General features: G+C 38.6%; 1 protein-coding gene across 1 annotated transcript in view; it reads left to right on the forward strand.

The window, feature by feature from the left end:
* Positions 1-24,156, forward strand: part of LOC123372923 (hippocampus abundant transcript-like protein 1) — a 48,144-nt gene that overhangs the window by 6,842 nt on the left and 17,146 nt on the right. Inside the window, exons 2-7 of the mRNA XM_045021566.1 lie at positions 8,095-8,190; positions 12,839-12,901; positions 15,174-15,301; positions 16,464-16,578; positions 21,325-21,543; positions 24,000-24,113. Coding sequence (XP_044877501.1) covers positions 8,095-8,190; positions 12,839-12,901; positions 15,174-15,301; positions 16,464-16,578; positions 21,325-21,543; positions 24,000-24,113 — 735 coding nt within the window. The remainder of the gene's footprint in view (positions 1-8,094; positions 8,191-12,838; positions 12,902-15,173; positions 15,302-16,463; positions 16,579-21,324; positions 21,544-23,999; positions 24,114-24,156) is intronic.

Consider the following 24,156-nt stretch of genomic DNA (forward strand, 5'->3'; position numbering starts at 1 on the left):
CTTCCCTGGTAAGTGGCCCCCACACCCAAACCTCCTGCCCCAACCCTGAGCCTCCTCCCTCATTCTAGCTCTTGGCCAGACCCTTCACCCCCAGCCCTGTGTTCAGTCCACTCCCACCCTCAGCTCAGTGCAGAGAGAGGAAGAGAATGGGCCAGAACCAGGGAGAAGGTAGGTGCCCACTGTATGTGGGCAGGGCTGGGACCCCAGACCGGCAGCAGGCTGAGCGGGTCCGGCAGCCGGGATCCCGGCTGGCAGGAGCCAGCGGATGGAACCCCTGAGCGGCAGTGGGCTGAACCACTCAGCCCACTGCTGGTCTGGGGTCCCGGCTGCTGGCCCCGCACAGCCCGCTGCTTGTCTGGGGTTCTGGCTGCCGGACCCTTCCCAGCTGGAGTCCCGGCCGCAGGCCCCACTCAGCCCACTGCTGGCCTAGGTGAACAGAACCCCAGACCAGCAGCGGGCTGAGCGGGACAGCGGCGTAAGATCAACATTTTAATTTAATTTTAAATGAAGCTTCTTAAACATTTTGAAAACCTTGTTTATTTTACAATACAACACTACTTTAGTTATGTAATATATAGACTTGCAGAGAGAGACCTTCTAAAAAACATTAAAATGTGTTCCCGGCATGCGAAACCTTAAATTAGAGTGAGGAATCTGTTTTTAATGAGTTGTGAATGTTCAGTGGCAGACCTGAGCGTAGGCAATTTTTATTAAACATTTTGCATTTCAGAAGTGTCAAATGGTAGGACATGAACAAACTTTTCCTAAGATATTGTCCCTTCCTTAAAAAGTTTATAATCTAAAAAGTGAAGTGTTCTACAAAGAATGGGGAAGAGAAATGCAGTTAATATATATTGAAATAGTTATACAGTAACTCCTCACTTAAAGACAGGTTTCAGAGTAGCAGCCGTATTAGTCTGTATCCGCAAAAAGAACAGGAGTACTTGTGGCACCTTAGAGACTAACAAATTTATTTGAGCATAAGCTTTCGTAGGCTACAGCCCACTTCATTGGATGCATGTAGTGTAAAATACAGTAGGAAGATGGATATATAATATACAGTGTGTTACCATACACACTATAAGGAGAGTGATCAGTTAAGGTGAGCTATTATCAGCAGGAGAGAAAAAAAAACTGTAGTGGTAATGAAAATGACCCATTTCCAGCATTGACAAGGAGATGTGAGGAACTGTAGGGGGAGGGAGGGAAATAAGCATGGGGAAATAGTTTTACTTTGTGTAATGGCACATCCACTCCCAGTCTTTATTCAAGCCTAATTTGATGGTGTCCAATTTGCAAATTAAATCCAATTCAGCAGTCTCTCGTTGGAGTCTGTTTTTGACTTTTTTTGTTGTAATATTGCGACTTTTAGGTCTGTAATTGAGTGGCCAGGGAGATCGAAGTGTTCTCCAACTGGTTTTTGAATGTTATAATTCTTGACGTCTGATTTGTGTCCATTTATTCTTTTGCGTAGCGACTGTCTGGTTTGGCCAGTGTACATGGCAGAGGGGCATTGCTGGCACATGATGGCATATATCACATTGGTAGATGTGCAGGTGAATGAGCCCCTGGCTGGCGTGGCTGATGTGATTAGGTCCTATGATGGTATCCCCTGAATAGATATGTGGGCAGAGTTGGCAGCGGGCTTTGTTGCAAGGATAGGTTCTTGGGTTAGTGTTTTTGTTGTGTGGTTGCTGGCGAGTATTTGCTTCAGGTTTGGGGGCTGTCTGTAAGCAAGGACTGGCCTGTCTCCCAAGATCTGTGAGAGTGATGGACAATCCCCCATTTACATTAATTCTTACAGGGAAATTGGATTCGCTTAACATCATTTCACTTAAAGTAGCATTTTTCAGGAACTAAACTACAATGTTAAGTGAGGAGTTACTGTATATTTTTTCTTTTAATCAGATTAAATTATTACTAGCCATCCCCATTCCCCTTCTTCTTAGCTGTGGATAATTGGCTGAATCCTTATACGCATTTTAGTAGAAATGGGCCTTCATCTCGATTTAAGTTAGGATATGATAGGGTATGGCTACACTTACGGTTTGCAGCGCTGGTAGTTTGCAGCGCTGGTCATCCAGCTGTGCAGGGCCAGCGCTGGTGTGTGGCCACACTCACAGCTACCAGCGCTGGTGTGTGGCCACATTTGCAGCATTTACAGCGCTGTTGGGAGTGATGCATTATGGGCAGCTATCCCAGCGTTCAAGTGGCCGCAACGTGCTTTTCAAAAGAGGGGGGTGGAGTGGGGTCTAGTGTGACAGGGAGCGGGGGGGAAAGAGAGAGGGGATTTTTGGAGTCAACACTGTGTGTTTAGCTTCCTGCATTGAAAAATCAGAACATGTTTCCGACCCCTTAGTCTTAACTCTTAATTGCAAACAGCCTGCAGCCAACACGACTCCCCGCTGTTTCACTCCCTCCCTGCCTCTCATTTGATTGTTTACAGCCAGGTACAGATGATCACAGCAAACAGGAGCTCTGTTTGTTTTTTAGATAAGCAACGGAGCTCCTCAGAGCTCTCGTTCATAACAAAACAAAGAGAGGCTGCATAACAAAACAAAGAGAGTAATTTATAAAAGCATTCTGGGATACACCTTATACCCTGGAGGCCAATCACAGCACTGGTGTGTGGCCACACTTGATGACCAGCGCTGCAGCACCAGCGCTGGAATCCTTATTCCCCATGCTGAGTGAGGTGTACGGCCAGCGCTGCAGCCAGGGAGTTGCAGCGCTGGAAGTGCCCTGCAGGTGTGGCCACTTACTAATTGCAGCGCTGGTGGAGGCTTTCCAGCGCTGCAACTCGCCAGTGTAGCCATACCCTTAGTTTCTTTGTGGAACACCATCCCTTTTCTGATCCACATATAAGGGCACAGTGGAATAAGATAAAATTCTAGTAAGCTGAATGACTCAGCTTAGAGAGCAGCAAAGAGAGATGCATTCGTTGGTAATTAACTTCACAGCTATTTGGTTAGCTGAATCCACAAGTTCATCTGTTGAAACAGGAAGAAATTGTAAACTGAAGAGACATAATAGCCATGGAGCAAGGGATGCTGGGGTTCGAAAGTGCAGCCAAACTGCTTGGCTACAGGCTTAAGGAGCTTTTGGCAATTTTGCAGATGCCTAGACTCCACTGGAGAAGTCTACAGAGGGTTGTAAAGAGTACTGGATATTTACTTTATTAAAATAAACTAAAACAAAGGGAATTTCAAGGTGATCCCCCTCCCCCTTGTTTGTTTCTTGTTAGGGATGCAAAACTAAATATTCAAGAAGTTTTCTCCTGTAGTACATTTCTAGCTTGTCTGTGTATATCTTCTGTTTTGTTAAATGTAAACTAATGTTGTGTATGCTATGAAACAGGAAGTGTAACATGGCAGTTAGTGTGGGAGAGCTTGACTTCAGGAATTTTGGTAATATTGCATTAATTCTAGTTTCTGTTTTGTTTAAAGCAACTGCATATACAGCTGTTGGTTCTGTACCAAAATAGGTACAGGGAAGTGTTAATAAAGCTTAGTTAACTGAATACATTGGATAAAGGCACATAAAATTAAAGTCTTTTTAAAATGGTAAGATTTAGTGACACAAGCACAAGCTGGGGCGTTTTGATTTGTTTAAAAAAAAAAATGAAAGCATCTTGAAACTAAAAATACAGAGTACGTGATTAGAGTATTTGAAGCAGTGCTGTGAATTGTTACCGATGATTATGGCAGTATGGATACAGGAGAGGTGAGAGATAATCCATAAAGGTAAAAAGCTACACCTTAAAAAATCCCTTAACTGTCAAATTCCTCACTTTATTTTCTTAACAGCACATTATCAGTTCACTTAATATAGGCAATGTGTTCTTTTGAAAGACATAACAAATAGTGCATGAATACAATGTCTACATCAGTGGAAATATATAACCACTCTTAGCTGGTACCAAATGTTATATTATTGTCTGGGAAAGAATTCCCAGGAGAGGGAGGAAAAAAACTAAAGTTCCTGCAAATGTCAATTAAGATTCATAGACTAAACTCAGTTAATGTTTTTTTATCATTTAGTAGATGCCCACATTTGAGTGACCAGCGTGATGAAAATAAAATGGTTCTGGTTGAACTAAAAGCATCTTATCAAATGATGCCATACATGGGGAAGGTGCACTGAAGGGGTACAGCACTTAGTACTCTGGGGCCCTGATCCTGATGGAATCCTTTGGCACTAACATAATACAAATGAAATAACTTTGGAAAGGGACACTTAAGGCTTTTGGCATGGGAAACGTGAGAGGCAGTTCTTTTTTTATGGAATAAGCACATTAGCTAGACAATTCAATTAAGATAAGTAAAATGGTTAACAATATTGATACTTAAATTTGCATTATTATATTGCTAAGTTCAATTTTAATGTGTGAAAATTGGTTGGAAAAGAGTTAATGTGTAAATGGTTGCGATGAGGCTGTCTAAGGGACAAATGCTGCCAAAACGGGAGCCTGACACCAGTCTGTAACTTTGATCAGAGGAGTTAAAGAAAGTGAAGCAGGTTATCAAACTTACCCTGCTATAGTACTTTTTCAGAGAAATACTAAAAACATAACCCTCAAAAAGGCTAAAAGTATGGTATTTGAACCACTAATAAATAGAGCTTTCTCTTTCTTCTCCTACCTGTTCTTGAAATTACAAATTATGCTCTTCCTCTTATATTGTAGAAGTCTTAACAAGCTAGATTTATCCTCTATAAGAGTTCATTGGGAGTCTAGGGAACAGGTTTGTTCATGTTGAACAGCTATGTTCTGGTTGAAAATATTTTTGATGGCATTCTTGGAATGCGGTACTCAGGTCACAGGCAACACATTACAATGAATATTTTGTGAATTTACTATCCTCTTTCACAGAGAAATTTAACTTTGGGGAGGAGAGGGGAAACGGAACATAGAGAGGAAGAGAAGTGTGGTGGAATGGAGCTTTGCTTTTGTTTCTGATATTTTAAACATCTTTGATAGGTTAGGATTTCTTAATTTTGGCCAACAGTGCTGACTGACAACTTTGGTAATTGGTTCGTTGTTAGATATTAATGAGAGAGGGGGATTTTGTGTGATGTACATGTACTTTTCATCTTCACTGATTTTGCAGCTGTGTGTTTTGACTAATGCAGTTTGTTGAAAGATGGTTTATCTTTATCATAGCACTTGCCGTAAACTTTCTCTGCATAAATTCCAATAACTTATATAAGAAATAGTATTTTCCTGCCATATCACGATTCCTATATCTGAAATTTCTTCATGTCACTAGGAACATTAAACTTTTAACATGTTAACTCTTTAAAATGTTGTGATGGAGACAAGGAAAATCTACTCTATGGTTCAGGTGATTATCCAGATCACTGATTGTTCCCGTGCCACACTTAAGTTCATGTGTTCTTCCTCATCTGCTGCTATAACACAATGTTCTGGTTTTCCTTTAAGATTTGGAGATGAGAAGCCTGTCCTTTATCTTCCAGTTTCAAGAATCCTGAAGCTCTGTTATATTTTGAAGCGCATAACCATTTGTCTTACTTACATCTGTCTCCGCCTACTTCTCATTTTTTAAACTGGGTTACACAAATTGTCTCATTCTGTTACAACATACTAGAGCTATATGTTTCACTATTTTGAGTACTACTACGGTGCGTCTCTTTTCTGGGGAAATTCTCCTTTTAGAGGTCTTGTTAAACTCAATGTTCGGGGAGGGGGAGTTCGTCTGAACTATTGCAATTTTGAGTCCTGTAGGGAATTTGCAAGACACACGGCTTGGAAGTACCTTGACTGTGGCAAGAAAGAGATGAAAACTTTCTCCCTTTGTGTAATGGAAATGCTTTGTGAGGTGTCATATTCATTTTACCACACTTAAAATATTTAACTTAATGCAGACAACTACTGTGTACATTTTCAGTATAACCACTTGAAGACCCTGTCCTCCAAACACTTAGGCACATCTTAACTGTTCTACCATGAGTAGTCCCACTGATTTAAATGGAAATGCTCATGGTGGTAAAGTTAATCATATGCAGCAGTGATTGCAGGATTGGCATTTAAGAGACTGTGGCTGCGGGAAGTCTGAGTATAAAGTTGTGGATTATGTATATAATTTATCAGTGTACCTTATTTCAGAGCTAGATGTCTGATTTTTGCCTGCATTAACCTGTTTTGACAGATACAGCACTTAATTTGTTGTGTATGTGTGCTTTTGGGAGAAGAGGTATGCAGCAGCAAACAAAAATAATTTAATAACATCTGATGGTCAGGTTAGCAATTACTGTAGATTTATATACTTAGTGTCTACTCTAGGGAATTCTTTTAAAATCCCACCCATGACATGGTTCATCTGAATAGAATGTTAAAGTGAACTAACATGGTAATAAAAAAGCCTTGTTATAGGCCCTGATTAAAGCACATTTACAATCACGGTTCCCCTGGTATATCAAAGCCATTGAGCCGAGGAGGAACAGTAAGTCCATAACTATCTTATGTGTTTTCATCATAAGTGCTCTATAAACATGAGTTAATGAAGCCTTAAAACACCCCCTCTGTGGTAGGTACTTGAACTGTTTTACAGATGTTGTAGTTAAGGCAGAGGGACCACAGGGGGGAAGGAGTCTGTATCAGAGCCAGTAGAGCAACGAGTTCCTGGGTCTCCAATCCTTTGAGACTGTAGTTCTCTTTACAGTTTTAAACCTTTTTATGACCATATGATTAAAATTGGAGAAAGTCTTCTTTGGAGCTTGTTTAAAGATATGAGGTAAATTGTTCCAAGTTGAAAAATATATCGAAATAGTGAGCCAGAAAAAAACTCAAATTACATGTTCAAATTTGTGGAGATTGAGAACTTCAATGCATTTATTCAACATGGAATATAGTAATCTTTCTAATATGTAGCAAAGCGCAGGTTGTAATTTAGTGCCTTTAATACCATGGAGCTAAATATATCAAAAGGAAAACTATATGAGAGAAATTTAAAGGTCTACATATAGCATGTCATGTTGCTGTTTATGATGAAATCAGCTGATAAAGATCAATGTTGGTCATTTCTATGAACATATGCAGGACTCGAAAAATCACCTACGTGGATGGACAGCTCTGCCTGTTTAGGGTGCCGAAGCCGTCAACTTCTGGCAGAACTTAAGCTTGCATTTATTTTTGTCATTTTTCTATCCATTAGGCATGTGATGCTCTGCAGTGTTGCCTTTCTGATTCTGAAGATAGACTACTGTAGTGCCTCAGCTGCTCAAACTTTCCTAAATAGCTTGTAAAGAATGATTAGTTTCACTTGGGCAAAACAAAAACCTCTGGACAGTGGTGAAACTGAAGGGAGAAATTAATTTTGCTGCTGCTTAGTAACCTACAAGAAGAGATGGGAGCTGGAGTTATTCACAGGGAAAGACCCTCCAAAAAAGGAGACTGGAGGTGGGATAGAGTAGTAGAAACTTTTCTCTTGACTCAGAGGAAGGTTAAGAGTGGGGAGATGTTTCTCCAAATCAGCTGGAGATTGGGGAAGCAGGTCTTCAGATATGCAAGAGTAACTTTTGAGGAAGGTTCATGGGCAGTACTCTTAGACCAGTGGTTCTCAAACTATTTACCACGCGGCCCACAATGTGTTATGTGGGCCGCATCCAATACTACCCCATGGCCCTGAAGATGTCACATGGGCTGCAGCCATGCCAACTGGACCGCAGGTTGAGAACCACTGTCTTAGACAAATCTAAGAAGCTTTTCCCCTTCTCTGAGGGCGGGAGCTTGGCTTCTTCCTAGGGCATTGCCCCTAGACCTCATTGTTGGATCTGCTCACTCCCCTCCACAAATCATTCATACTGCCTATAGCTGTTAGGTTTGGAAAGCTAAAACAACATATCAAATGGGGAATGGCTGGTGGCTTGAGTGGTTGGGAGGGAAGGTTTTTTATGTTGATGTGATCAATTTCTCTTACCCTGGTTACTTGGCTCATTCAGATCACCTTTAAAGTGTTTGGGTTTTTTAAATTGTAGATCACCTTGAAAGCTTATTACTGTTTCAATGTTATGTAAATTGAGAAGTCACTTCAAATGATATCCATTATTCATATTTAAATACCCCTTTATTTTTAGCAACAAGGTATCGGTCGACCAAGTGTGTACCATGCTGTCGTGGTCATATTCCTGGAATTCTTTGCCTGGGGACTATTGACAACTCCCATGCTAAAAGTAAGTATTGCCAATCTGTTTCTCTTTCCCTATGATAATATCACAGCTCAGTTTGTTTACTTTGGAGATTCTGTTCATACTGTCTGGGGGGGCTCTGGTTTTAAATGAGTTTTATTTTATTCCCCGGTGTCTTAATAAAGCAGTTTGAGGTCTCTGACTCTGTTTGCTTATATCAAGCCATCATGATTTGTACAGTTGGTATTCTGCTAAATGGGACCACAGCTGGACTGTCAGAGGAACTGCAAGTTTGATCTGAAATTCATTGGTAGAGCACCTACAGTGCTGCATCTTAAGTCAGTGTTGTCAGAGCCTCATTTTTTATAAGAACAAAAAGTATTTAAAAGAAAAAATTAACTGCAGAGGTTTTGTTTTATAATATAAAGACTTGAGTGTATGCTTTATTTGCCAATTATAACCATTTAATTATGGACAGGGAAGATTATAACTTTTACTGCAATGTGGGCTGTTTGTTATATCAACATAAAATTTGCAGTAAAATTTATTAAAGATCTTCATGTTAGAAATAGATTTCACAGCTGCTTAAACCCTTATAGAAGGCAGCTACTCTCCAGATGGCTAGATCATTTAAAGGATTGGCAATAGGATATGGAGTCTTTTATCTTCAGGTTAGAGATGTAAATTCTTTCCATATCAAGACCGCCTAAGGGCTGGTCTACACTGAGGACTTATATTGGCATAACTACTATCTCTGAGGGGGTCTGAAAAATCCACATGCTGAGGTATGTGGTGTGGCTATTGTGACTTAACCCCTGCTGTAGACAGTGCTATGTTAATAGAACATTTCTTCCTGTGACCTAGCTACTGCCTGTCCGGGAGGTGGATTAACTACAGTGATGGGAGAACCCTTTTGTGACTGTAGTGCAGGAGTTCTCAAACTGGGGGTTGGGACCTGTCAGGGGGTTGCGAGATTATTACATGAGGGGTTGCGAGCTGCCAGCCTCCACCTCAAACCCCACTTTGCCTCCAGCATTTATAATGGTGTTAAATATATAAAGTGTTTTTAATTTATATGGGGGGGGGTCGCACTCAGAGGCTTGCTATGTGAAAGGGGTCACCAGTACAAAAACTTGAGAACCCCTGCTGTAGTGAGTGTCTACGCTAAAGTGCTACAGCAATGCAGCTGCAGCTCTGTTGCTGTAGTGTTTTACGTGTAGACATGCTCTGAGTTATCAAATGGCCTCTTAGTGACAAAGATATGCTGGTATCTCGGTCTTGTTTCTCACTGAAGTGTCCATATAACATCTTGGTCATCTTTCAACAGATTCAAGATTCAAAGAGGCATGAGAACCAATATTACTTTGTTCCCTAGGAGGGTCCCCCTCAGAATGGTGGTGGTGTATATTGTCATGACAGTGAAATGAAGCTTTTTATTTGATAACTTTTGCTATATTGGCTCTTTAGATAGAGGGCTTAGGTTTCCAGTCCTGGTACTCTCAATGTAACTAAATTAACTTTTAACGATATTAACAAAAAGCTACCTATGTCTGGATGGGACATCAAGTCCAGCCCCCTGTGCTGAGGCAGGACCAAGTAAACCTAGACCAGGGGTTCTCAAACTGGGGGATCGGGACCCCTCAGGGGGTGGTGAGGTTATTACATGGGGGGGTCGCGAGCTGTCAGCCTCCACCTCAAACCCCACTTTTTCTCCAGGATTTATAATGGTGTTAAATATATTAAAAAGTGTGTTTAATTTATTAGGGGGGTCACACTCAGAGGCTTGCTGTGTGAAAGGGGTTGCCAGTAAAAAAAAGTTTGAGACCCACTGACCTAGACCATCCCTGACATATGTTTCCTGTCAGTTTTTAAAAACCTCCAATGGTGGGGATTCCACAGCCTCCCTTGGAAGCCTATTCCAGAGTTTAACTCCCTTTATAGTTAGTTTTTCCTAATAGCTAACCTAAAATTCCCTTGCTGTAAATAAAGCCCATTACTTCTTGTCCTACCTTCAGTTCACATGGATAATAATTGATCAGTCCTCTTTATAACAGCTCTTAACATATTTAAAGCCTGTTATTGCCCTCCCTCAGTTTTCTTTTCTCAAGGCTAAACAGCCCCCCCCCCTTTTTTTAAACTTCTCCTCATGTTCAGGTTTTCTAATTTTTTTTCTCATGTTTGTTGTTCTCCACTGGACTCACTCCAGTTTGTTCACATCTTTCCTAAAGTGTGGTGCCCAAAACTGGACTCCAGCTGAGGCCTGATTGAGGCTAAGTAGAGTGGGACATTTACCTCCCATGTTTTACAATGCTCCTATTAATACATCCAAGAATATTATTCGTTTCCCAACTGCATTGTTGACTCATATTGTGATCCACTATAACCCCCAGATCCTTTTTAGCAGTACTACTAACTGGCAATCCCCCCATTTTGTAGCTGTGCATTTGACGTTTCTTTCTGAGTTGTAGTGCTTGCATTTGTCTGTATTGAATTTCATTTTGTTAAAGTCAGACCAATTCTCCAATTCCTCAAGGTCAGTTTGAATTCTAATCCTGTACTCCAAAGTGCTTGCAACCCCTCCCAGTTTGGAGTCATCTGCAGATTTTATAAGAATACTCTTTACTCCATTATTCAAGTCATTTATGAAAATATTGAAAGTTGCAGACCCCTACTGGATGCTATTAGGTATCCCCTCCCTATGTTGCAGCAAACCATGATAACTGCTTGTTGAGTGTGGTCTTTCAACTAGTTGTGCACCCACCTTTTAGTAATTCCATGTAGATTGCGTTTCCCTAGTTTGCTTTCTAGAATGTCATGTGGGACTGTCAGAAGCCTTACTAGAATGAAGATAAATCATGTCTACAGCCTCCCCAGTAGGCCAATAATTCTGTCAGTGTAAGAGATTGGTTTGGCATGATTTCTTCCTGACAAATCTATGCTGTCTATTCTTTATAATCTACTTATCCTCTAGATACTTATGAATTGATTGTTTAATAATTTGTTCTAGTATCTTTTCAGATATCAAATTTAGGCTGACTGGTTATAATTCTCTGGGTTCTCCCCCCCCCCCCTTTTTTTTTTATATTAAGATAGCTACTTTGTACCTCCAGTCCTCTCAGGCATCAACCGTCCTCCATGAGTTATGTTAGAAAGAATCCCATAGATTTAGTAAAATCAAAGTGTTTTTTAAACATCTAATTTACTTTCTACAGTTTTCTACCAAAAACAACTAAATATAAGAAAAGTAGTTGATACAGAAGTCTGGGACTTCCATCAGAGTGGTGATGGCTTCATAGGAAAAAAGCTGAGATACTCTGTTTAAAGTCAATTATTTGATTTCTACTTTTGCTGGGCTTCTTCCTTTATTTTTATGACAAGAGAGACTTGCAAGAAGTTAGGATCTTTTTAAAAGCTGATCTGCTGTCCCTCTTCTCCACCTGGAGTCCTAATTTTCTGTTTTGTGAATTAAAAGCAGAAGCTGATGAAAAGTTGATTTAAATAGCCATGGTAATAAAAGAGGAGACACATGAAAAACAAAATCCTATCAGCAAAATTATCTCTAGAAAGAAAGCTATTAATGTTGCATAAACTGTGGCATAATGCTTTTTTTGGTGTGTCATGTTTCTTCATATCAGTAGTTTTCAATATACATATAAATAACTTTTATGGATGTTGCCAACCCTGGTGTAGAAATATACGGATGCATTTTATTTGAGATTTTGTGAAGATTTTGGAAAATTATGCTGGTTTAAACAAGTAACATCCAGTTCTATTCCTAACACTAATCCATAAAACTTTTATATGCACTTGTCTCCTTCTAATAGACAAAGCTAAGTTACAGCAATTGATAAAATGCCTCACGGGTAATATTCTAGCAAGTTTCTTCACATCTAATTAGAGTTTACTGGACTAGTTCAAGAGCAGGCATGTGATTGTTAATGTGCTTTAATCAGGGACTATAACAAAAATCCACTTGGTATGTAAAGAATGATTGGTTTATGCATAATTATACTAGTAACCTTAGATTTTCCCCCCCCCCCGAAGCAACAGCTTCTATCTGCATAACTGTTAGAGACCCAACAGGCTCTGTACTCATTGCAGGATAGTTAGCTATACAATTGTAGATCTTTTTCTCACTAAGTTACTAATTTTTCAACATCCTTTCAAATAGTTTGTCATCCTGCCAATAAGAATAATTATAATCAAATTAGACTGAAAATCGTGTTCACCCAATATAGTAGTGCTTTGGCCAGTTATTCGGGTATAATTGTACTACAGTATTTTGGTGTAATTATACTGGTATACTAGTATGAAACCCTATTTGGGCACATTTATTCCAGGATAAGAGTGGCATTTTTCCCCCGGTGTAGTTTAAATCCCTTCCCATACAACATGAGCTAAATAGAAGAAAAACACTTTTATCCTTGAATTAGGTGACAGCTCAAGGATTATATGAGTATAAATATATTAGCTTAAACTCATATCTTATTTTACACCAATTTACTCCTGTAGACAAGTCCTAAGAGTTCTTTTATGAGTCTGATAGATAAACTTTTAACAAGGCTTGGTGAAGTTGTATTTGTCCCTCCTTGTTAGTGAGAGAGGATTACGTTTTTGTCATCATTTTTCTTTTCCCTTCTTTTGTTTCTTAATTCACACACAACCTACATTTTAACATGTTCTTTCTCTTTAGGTCTTACATGAAACATTTCCTCAGCATACATTTCTAATGAATGGTCTTATTCAGGGTGTTAAGGTAAGACTCTGAAATAGACAGTTGAACATAATCTTTTTGTGCTTCTGAGTTACGAAGATGTCCATGTTTCAGTCACCTTTTTCATTTCATTTTTTATTGTAACGTCTAGAATGCTTGGAATTGAAATAGATGTCTAAACCGGTTTTTTTCCTCATCCGTAAATATTTTTTACAAGTTTATGCATCAGTTCGAAGGTGTTTATGTTTTTAATTAACATTTGAAGCATTTTCTGGAAACTTAAACAGCTTTATTTTGCAAACAGAGGTGGTATGTTGAACAACCTTGACTAGAACCATTTTCATAATATTTACAGTCTTAGTATCTATGCCCTTATTTTTCAAATCTTGAATTAATAAACAGTGCTAGCATATGACAGATTCACATTTCTCCCCCCTACTACTTCCTCTGCCTCAGGTAAACCAGCATCTCATATATTTTTTTAAAGAAATGTACACAAGAATGGCCATACTGGGTCAGACCAATGATCCATCTAACCAATATCCTGTCTTCTGACAGTGGCCAGTGCCAGATGATTCAGAAGGAATGAAGAGAACAGGGCAATTATTGAGTGATCTGTCCCTTCTTGTATACTCTCAGTTTCTGGCAGTCAGAGGCTTAAGGATACCCAAAGCTTGGGGTTGAGTCCCTGGTCATCTTGGCTAATAGCCAGGGCCCTACCAAATTCATGGTCCATTTTGGTCAATTTCACAGTCATAGGATTTTTAAAATTGTAAATTTCATGATTTCAGATATTTAGATCTGAAATGTCAGTATTGTAACTGTAGGGCTCCTGACCCAAAAAGAGGCTGTGTGTGGGGAGGGGTGGGGGGGTCGCAAGGCTATTGTGGTACCGTCACCCTTACTTCTGCGCTGCTGCTGGCAGTGGCACTGCCTTCAGAGCTGGGTAGCCCCCCACCACACACACATACACAAAAACCCTTTTTGGGTTGGGACCCCCAGTTTGAGAAACTCTGCCCCCCCCCATAAAATCTGTATAGTATAGTGTAAACGTACACAAAAGACCAAATTTCATGGTCCATGATGTGTTTTTTCACGCCCATGAATTTGGTAGGGCCCTACTAATAGCCATTGAGAGACTTACCTTCCATGAATGAATCTAATTCTTGGTGTAGAAGGCGGCTACAGGATTTTCTGTCTCTAGATTTGAGCATACAATTTTTCGCTTGTTCTTTTAGAAGGCTGAAATGTTTAGTTTTTCCATTTGCAAACACTAACTTCTCACATGCCCATAACTCCATTACATGTTTTTGAATTGTAGACTTTCTAAAGTATTGTCAGAGTGCATTCGGTTTTCCGCCATTAAGATATAATTAATTGAATCATGCTTGGGCCTAAAAGCACTGACAGGCTACCCTTTGTTTAAAAAAGACCCAGAAAAACACAAAACAATTCACAAAGAAAAAGGAATACAAATACAAAACATCATTCTGTTAACATATTCTACTACAGAAAACATCAAGTAGCAAAATACAAATTGGCCATGTTTCAAAAAGTAAACCCACCACTTCTGTCCTGTGACATCTCAAAGAAACCAAAAGAGGAAATTAGTCCTATGTGGTTTTTATAGTGAAATTAAACTGTTTTGAATAAGAACTAAACGAAAACTGGTGTTCTTAGTTGTTGTGCTTTCTCCCTACTCCAGGATATTTCCCCCAAATTAAATAACATTAGAAGAAGAAAATGAATCATTTTAAGTACTGTAGATTTTTTCTGTATCAAGGGTTTATTGATAGTTGCAAAGGTGCTAATCCTGTGTTTGTATATCTGAAGCCTTTGTCAAGTATTTGATATTTTACCCAATTGTGTGTAAAGTGAAGGAATCCTAGCTAGAATATCAGTTAGTCTGAAATAGCTGAGGGGTTTAAGCACCTAGCAAATAATAAAGGTTGGTACAAAGCCAGGGGAAAGGTTGTTCTGTTGCGTAACCAGTTCCAAGCGCTAGACCAACCTTGTTATAGTGGCACAAAGAATTGAATAATTGAGTTGAGAAGAGTTAGTGGAAGAATATAGTTTTATAAGTGTCTGTAGCTGCAATAAGCTTTATTTTTATGTAGGTTTTGTTGAAGGTTTATATCCCTGTCTTATAAATTAAATAAAACCTAAAACACTTGATCATTAGCTGTGAAGTTTCCTACAACAGCTATGAATCAAAGCACAAATTCAATCAGTTCCATTTTAAATTGTAGTTTAAAAAAAAACCTTTTTATGCCTCAAAATGCATTTACAAATCACCTTTTCTTTTCTCTTACAGGGTTTTTTATCCTTTATGAGTGCTCCATTAATAGGTGCTCTCTCTGATGTGTGGGGAAGAAAGTCTTTTCTTCTTGTTACAGTTTTCTTCACTTGTGTCCCAATTCCATTAATGAGGATAAGTCCATGGTAAGTGGTACAGCAGGGGGCTGTGGTGAACTCAATTGCAGGCAGATTGGTGTTTGGAAAAGAAGGATAATTAGTCAAGAAGAAAATGATTTACTTCTCAAGATGTGATTAAATCATCCTGGCACTTCTTTGTTCATGTTCTAAACATTGATTTTGTGTATAGGGGTGTTAAAGAAGCAATGTTTCCTGTAAACTGATTTAGTGACTATGTTCACACACTCTGTCTCACTCACACACACGTCTAGCAGTAATTGCTAAAAATGCTTAGAATGCATTACATAACTGTACTACACAATTTTCAACACTAAGCTCTACTACATTTTTTCTTTCTGAGACTTCTATGGGGATGCACTAATAACCAATATACTAAATATACTTTACAAGCCAAATAAATGTCTCATGGTAGCAGTTCTAAATGGGTCAATAATAGTGAAGTATAAAATGCAGAACATTTTTTGCATCTGATTATAGAGCTCTGACATTTTAACTGTATTGCCTTGTTTTCCCTTTCCCTTTAGTTATTTCCCTTTCCCTTTATTTGCTGTATTTTGGGGAAGCAAAGATTTTAAGAGAACTTTCTACACCCGCTGACTGTCTTAAAGCCTGTAATCATGCTCTTGATTTTGAAAGCGTCTGTAACTTGGGGATTAACTACCACTAACTCACTGAAAGGTGACTCCAGAGTGAGAGAAATAGAAGGTGATAGCATTAAAAAAAAACCAAAAACTTGTTTTCAGAAAAACTTTTCCACTTTAGAGCAACTGTGGATTAAGTTTATACAGTTCTACTTCACAACTGAAATTCATCATAGCCTATATTGCTCTTTTCCTTGACAGTTTGATAATTTTATGGGAATCATTATCCTTCATTAGAGGTCAGTCAGAAATTGGGAGTTTCTTTTCATAATTCTCTAGAAAAAGAAAATGCTTCTGTTTTCATTTAGATCAATATATTTTGATGTTTGACAGCTTCATTGGCACTTATTTTACAATATACGTTGTTAATCTACAGACTGATTAATGTTATGGATACCTGTATTTTAAATTATATATAAAGTTGTTCTAGACTAAATATTAACAAATATTTTCATGGCATAAACAGCGTGTTTTTGTAGTAGAAGATAAATAGGGGGTATTTTCTAATTGTCTTTTTTACTTTTTAGGTGGTACTTTGCTATGATTTCAGTATCTGGAGTCTTTTCTGTTACCTTCTCTGTAATATTTGCGTATGTAGCAGACATAACACAAGAACATGAGAGAAGTACTGCCTATGGACTGGTAAGATGTATATAAAAATTTTAAATTCTCGTACACTAAAGCATTATCAGTAGAGCTGTTTAGGGCACTGATTTCTAACCTGTGGCCCTTGAGAGAGATTGTATCAAGAAGAAAACTAGTGTTTAATTATATGTAGAAAATGTGTTTCTTGATCCATACCTTGTGACGTTAAAATTGAAATATTTGAATCAGCCCTTTCACTACAGAGAGGTGGTACAGTGGTTAGACTAGCATAGACTTGGAAGATCTCTGTTCAGGTCCTGCAACTTCCTCAGTGACTTTGGGCAAGTCAATTAGCCTCTTTGCCCCTTGTGTAAAAAGAAGATAATACTCATCTCAACAGGGGTGTTGTGGGGATGAATCTATTAAAGGTTGTGAGGCACTCAGATACTACAGTATAAGGGAGTATGTATGTATATGACTTATAAGTTGATAGGAAGCACTGCTTCTCCTAGGAGTATCTCTAAATAATTGTCCCTTCTCTAAGGCTTTGGCTACACTTACACTTCAAAGCGCTGCCGCGGCAGCGCTTTGAAGCGCTAAGTGTAGTCAAAGCGCCAGCGCTGGGAGAGAGCTCTCCCAGCACTGTCCGTACTCCACCTCCCTGTGGGGAATAACGGACAGCGCTGGGAGCCGCACTTCCAGCGCTGGAGCTTTGACCACACTGGCGCTTTGCAGCGCCGCAATTTGCAGCGCTGGAGAGGGTGTGTTTTCACACCCTGCTGCAGCGCTGCAAATTTGTAAGTGTAGCCAAGCCCTCATGCTCAGCAACTCACCTACTAAGTTAATGCTTGAAAGGTTAACATTGACTCTGAATTTCTTGGCAATTGTTTTTACTAAGTACAACATTCTTAGAAGGATTTTTACCCTTTAATTACTGATGTGACTGCTCAATCTTAACTTTGCCTTCATGAAGCTTTTTATGGGAACTGTACAAAAAGAATTTAATGCATGAACTTACTGTGTAAAAACTATCTAAGCCACATGTCTGCAGTGAACTTTGCAGGCTAACATAACCGTGGGGTGTCTGTATTAATTCTATAAAACAAGTTGATTTTTCTTTGTTTCTGTAAACTTAATTCTTACTGTTTGCATCATGCAGTGACATAATTGTCTTTTCTATTTTTTAACGTGGACTAACCATGTTTATCCTCTTCCCTGGTGTAAAGGGAGCTTTGGCATCCAAGTGTAGGCTTCCTCTTATGCATTTAGGCACGTGCCTATGCCAAGAATCTTCAGCCTGATCCAGCTTTCAGTGGGCCCATTCCTAGTGGCTTGGGCAGGAGCGTGACCAATTTCTTCCCCTCCATTTCTTTGTGATGCTGCCAGCGTCTTTCACTGAGATGCCTAATAAGTATCTTGCTCAGGATAACATCATGTGCCACTTGAGCCAATGGGTGAGTTTTGCCTTTTTGGGAAGGAAGGAAAGGTGCTTTGATTCAGTCTCCCTTGTGAAATGAGACTGCTTATTTTGGAGTTGGACAAGAGTGTAGCTCAAGAGCTTAATGACATGACACTGCTATAGCTGTAGTCAATGGATGGACTCAAGCCAAATGGCCTTTGTTTTTTGTTTTTTTTGAGAGAGAGAGAGTGCGGACCAGGTGATCTTTCTGAGGGTCCTTGAATTCTGGAACTTGCTTCTGCCTTGGTCTTAAATAGCCTGAATTTGATTACTTTCTTAGAATGCTGTAAAAGCCACTTGTTTGAGGTTTTGTTGGAGGATGGGTGGCTCTTCTAGAGTATTTCCATTTTTGTCTGCTGGTTGAGGTAAATTGTTGCTTCTGTTTGATTTAGTGTTGCTGTCTGGCAAAGCCACAGATCTATCAGAAATAGATAATTTCTAATTTCAGCTGTTAGCAGAACCTTAATGATTAAATGAAGAAAATTGCCCTGCCCTCCTCACATTTGTTCAGGAAAAACTGCATGTATTTAAAAAAAAAAGTTCAGGAATGGAGGTGGTGTATGGTAAGTTCAGAGTCTTTTTTGACTAATTGAACTGGCATGGAATTCAAGAGTATAAGTAGCTACAGAAATGCTACTTCCATAAACTGCATTATTCCTCTCCCCTCCCCCCCCCCCCAATCAATTAGCTGCTTTGAGCTATTGAGTCTGTTTTTGGAGGCAACATTGGCCTTTCTTCCAGACAATGCTAGTATGGTGATCAATCCATGTTCATGTGGTGCAGCACCTTGTAACATGTTTGTCTGTGTTTGTGACCCAATGGAATGGTCTGACTGGGAAACTTCCATTGCAGCTTATTTTGGGTGATAAAATGTATGTTTCCTTAATCTTTTTAAATGAATCATTTTCCTGTTCTTTCTTTTAATAGGGAACCTCTTCTGAGGGCACATCATCAAACAATCCCTCTCTTGTCTGGTTAATAGTGTGTAACTCTTTTAAAATTGAAAGTGAACATTAGCTGCTGCTTAATTCTTTGGCAACAGTAACTCATTGGAGCAAAGATGTACAGGGGCTAAGCACCTATTTCCTGTTACTTTATTAATGCATTTGCATTAGGAAATCCTTGAATAATAATAGTATACTTCTGCTTCTGAAAAACAGTAACTTCCTTAAAAATGTCACACAGTTATCTTCTCAGTACTTTGGCATAAAGTTCGAAGAAAGTAGGAATCATAGCAAAAGAAGTTCTGTTCGGTAGTTTGGACATTGGGTAAGAGTGAATGGCTTGAGCAAGAAATTCAGCTGTATAGATAAATTGTGTTAGTTTACTGAATTGAATGCAAACAGTTTGGAGCTTGATATATTTGGCAGGTAGACAACTCTTTTCAATTATTTGCATCTCTGCATCATGATATATGCTTTAAAGATGGGTTTAGGTCGTGTAGCTGTTGGCCACAAGTGTTGTTATCTTTCTCAAATAACAAGAAGCCTTCTAGTACTTCATTTGCAATAGCCAACTATAATTTAAATTATTTTAGCTACTTGGAAGCAGCTACTCTCTACCAGTTGAATCTGAGTAGAGAAAATTTGTCTGATTTCCTTCAAAGCTACCAATGTAGGTAGATATTTGCATAGCTCAAGATTGGAGGTGAGTAGTAATGGGTCTTCAAACTGAATCATTTCTCCCTTCATTCCTACACTAAAAGGGTCTGTTTCAAGGTTAATATTAGTTCAGGACTCTAGTCCCTGGCATGTTGTACCATATTCTCTTACTTTTCAGCTGTTAAAAGATCAGCTAGAAAGACCAAACGGGAAGTCCCAGGAATAAAAATGCTCAAGTGTCCACCTGGCAGTGATGGGAAGAGGAGACTTAGCTGTAAAGTCAGCACAGGCATAATGAAAGAGAGAAAATAATAGATTAAAAAGTTGATGGTTCTGTCCTGGCTCATTTTATTAATCGTAGTTGAAAAGGACTACTACTATTAAATTGCGGAAATATATGTGATATAGCTATAAGTCAGGGATCATTTCCCTTTCTTAGGCCTTCAAAAAAATAAAATAAAACCCTCTTAGAATTCCTCAATACAATTTTCTAGAAAGGAATAGAATCTAAGATGAGATAAATTGTTCCAGTAAGGATAATGCATTTTTCTAATCAATCTTATTACTGTACATAAGTGTGGTAAGTTCTGGTTTTTATGGTTCTGTGGCCTCCAGAATATGTAAAATTAAGTTTCTAGCCCTCATGGTTATAACTGTAACAATTCTAAATATAATTACTATGCATTGTCTTCCTAAGTGCCCAGCTCTCAAAACTTCCAGGTCTTCATCTTCCCTCTCCACCAACTTCTACAGTTATGTTAAATTCAGTTATACAATGCCTCATTTTCAGTATGCTCTAGAATTTGTATTAACACAACACAAGGTATTAGTTGTATTCATTTTCATATTTTATTGAAGGAAAATTTCAATTTTTGAGCATTCTTGTGCCTGCCAAAGAACTACCAGTTCGCCACAGAAATAAAAGGGTTTTGTTGTGGGTTCAGCTTGCCACAGAGTAAGCAGCATGGTGTTAAATATCATAACTGGTAACTTTTAATCAGAAGAAATCCCTTAATTGGCATAAGAAAAACACTACTTTTACTGTAAACATACTGTAAGCCTAAAATCATGAACTTTGTTAATTTAGGATTTGAATCAGATATATAAACTACTGCGTTTATAAGTTAGGGTGTGCCTGCACTAGAGAAATTGGTACCCATCTTTTAGCGCTGGTGCATGTGCACCATTAAGTGCTATCAGCCATTAACAGATTTTCATAAAACGATGAAAGTACCTGAGCCCTGTTTGTCTAGTGCTTACAGTGATGCAGTTGTAGTCCTGCTGTACAAAGAGCACAAGTTCTGAGTGTAGACAAGGCCTGACATAACACATTCTGATATCACAATTATCCCAAAATGTGGATGCTTGATTTAAAAAAGTTTAAAGCAGTTTAAGTTGTGCATATTGACTAGGGCTGGCTCAATTTTTTTCTATTGTGTTTTCAGTTAAATTAGAACTCCTGTGTAAAGTGTCTACCTTCCTTGAAAACTTTTGATTTTTTTTCCATTTGAAAACTGAATTTTTAGATGAAAATCAAAGTTTTTCAACTGGAAACTTTCCAGGTTTTGGTTGTAGAAAATGGAGGTTTTCATTCTTTTTTTCCTACCCATTTTCTGGCCAGCTGTAATTTTTTTTAAATGAAGTACCTGTATTTTCAAAACCATTGAAAATTCCTTTATTAATCTTAATTGTATGCTGTAGTAGTGAAATCAATTTAACTTATAAAATTGTTTTTATGCTTAGGTTTCTGCCACCTTTGCAGCAAGTTTGGTAACTAGTCCTGCCATTGGCGCATACCTGTCTGCCAGCAAAGGAGATAACCTTGTAGTACTAGTGGCCACAGTGGTGGCTGTCCTGGATATCTGTTTCATCCTATTAGCTGTACCAGAATCTCTACCTGAAAAAATGAGACCTGCTTCATGGGGAGCCCCTATATCCTGGGAACAAGCAGATCCCTTTGCAGTAAGATACATATTTTTAAAATAGTTATTACATCTTTTTAATCAACAGGAATAATTTAATTGTATTGCTAAATTAGTCATTAACCTAATACACATTAATCTTTATACCTCTTTTGCAAAAGAGGTGTAAACTATAATGAAAATAATCATGTTGGATATTCATGCATTTGGAAGCTGTTACATATACTGGTAGTATGGTGGAGGTAGAAAATCTTAAGGAAACACTCCACCCTCTGGACTCATTTAACACATTGTTATGGAAAGGAAAGTGTTTGAATTCTTATGTTGCTGTGTACTCACTTTAAAAAATAAATTGACGCAACCTTTTTACACTAATTGTATGCTTTTTGCTTTCATAAGGATGCTGATTTCTATAGGTGAATTCATACACTGATGTTTTAAAAAGTGAATTGTTCTCAATGAAATCACCCTGCTGGAGTTGCTCTAAAGAAACTGCATTATAAATGTTGAGAGATGAGTGATATGCTTGGAAAAACTGCAGCAAGGGGACTTGGTTTCCACAATTTATTAATAGTTTTTCAAAATATGATACAGTATTATCAGAAATGAGCAAGTATAAGAAAGATACAAGAAATAAGAGTACTTTTGTGATATGGCAAGTTGAACCTACAGAATAGTAAGTAGTATCTGTGCTGATCACTAGCAGTAGTCCCTTTAATAGGGTTCACGTGGTAAATGCTTAAACTTCGAGTAATTCATAAAGGTAGTAATAATGTGTATGTATGATTAACTAGCTTTAAGGTTTGATAGTCTGACTCTGTGTTGAAATTTAATGGACAACATGGATGGATAAGACCCAAAATTTATATTAGGCTATATGAAAAACTAATAATGGGAATATTTTCATAATATTTTAATTTAAGGAAAATCTTTTTAATTTACATTAACTATTTCTTTGCCAGTCCCTTCCCTTAGCAATTGCAATATTATACTAGTGCAGGATGACAAAGTGACTCTAACTAGCCTGTTCCTGTTGTCCTGTTATACCAATAAAAACCAGCTGGATCTTATTAAGAGGGATAAGGCAAAGATGCCACATTTATTGTAAATACCATAACAAAACAAAAGACAACAGTAAACCACATTGTTTTACTACTTATTTCTATTACTACTTATTCCTTACACACACATTCATTCATTCATTCATTCATTCATTCATTCATTCATTCAGGTTCTGTATAGGTGTCATAGTTACCAGCCTAGACGTTGCTCATGCCAAGTTACTGGCCAGGTATCTTGGTCATGAGGATGGAGCCGAGTCTGTGTCAGATGCATCTGATGCTCCTGAGGGTTGGCAGCAGAACCATAGGGCTTGGCTACACTTACAAATTTGCAGCGCTGCAGCAGGGTGTGAAAACACACCCTCTGCAGCGCTGCAAATTGCGGCGCTACAAAGCGCCAGTGTAGTCAAAGCCCCAGCGCTGGGAGCCGCGCTCCCAGCGCTGTCCGTTATTCCCCACAGGGAAGTGGAGTACGGACAGCGCTGGGAGAGTTTTCTCCCAGCGCTGGTGCTTTGATTACACTTAGCGCTTCAAAGCGCTGCCGCGGCAGAGCTTTGAAATGCAAGTGTAGCCAAAGCCATAGACTCAAAGTCCTCAGTCTTTAGAGTCCAGTTTTATAGGAATTTATTCCTGTCAGTCCATGAGAGTTGCTTCATTCTGCTGTTGCTAAATCAATCAGCAGGTAGCTGGCTCCATTCTGTCAGATGCTTGTTTTTCCTTCCTTTGAGGTGGTGGGGGTCATCTGGTTGATCCCACTTGACACCTTCTTCAGCCGACACTGAATTCTTCAGGCTGGTAACTCCCTAACCATTCATTCATTGTTTAAACTAGGCACGGCATTCACATACATTCTCTATCTTAATCACATCTATTTCACTGTCTTTTTACCTTTTGGGGTGTTACCAATTTAGAGAACAGGCACTTAGAGTCAATTGATGTTTAACAAGTTTTACACATTTTTCTGAGCTTAACAAGTTTTATACCAAGTGTCTTTTTGAGCAGGCTTCACACAGACACAGCTGGTGGCTTGCAGGTTAGAGGCTAAATGTTGGGAATCACAAATTTACTTCTAACATAAACCTTAAGTTATAAAGTATTAATTAACAATAAATCAATAAATCATTTCTCATATAAACCATGTTTAATATAAACCTTCTTTAATATCCCTACAGTCCGTGGTGAATAAAGTGTAAAGTAAGCAAACAAATGATGAGAATCAAGTTAAAATTCTTTCGTGATATGTTAGACAAGTAACAAAACCTGCTTTTAAATAACTTTTACTGTAATAGTGACCCTTTAACTGTTCCATAGAATTTCATTCACTTGGGATTAGTAATGGAAAATTTAAGGGAACTACTGTTTTTATCCCTTTGTACAAAGAGTTTTCAGACTAGTTCAGTTTGGCTCATGTTTCCTTCTCTTCTCTTTGTGATAGTCCTTGAAGAAAGTTGGGAAAGATTCCACAGTCCTCCTGATCTGTATCACAGTATTTCTGTCCTACCTGCCCGAGGCTGGCCAGTATTCTAGCTTTTTTCTCTATTTGCGACAGGTGAGTAACTGAAGAATGCATGTCATGTTTTCAGAATCTGTCA

This window comes from Mauremys mutica, chromosome 6, assembly GCF_020497125.1.
Source record: "Mauremys mutica isolate MM-2020 ecotype Southern chromosome 6, ASM2049712v1, whole genome shotgun sequence".
In the NCBI taxonomy this organism is placed as follows: domain Eukaryota; kingdom Metazoa; phylum Chordata; order Testudines; family Geoemydidae; genus Mauremys; species Mauremys mutica.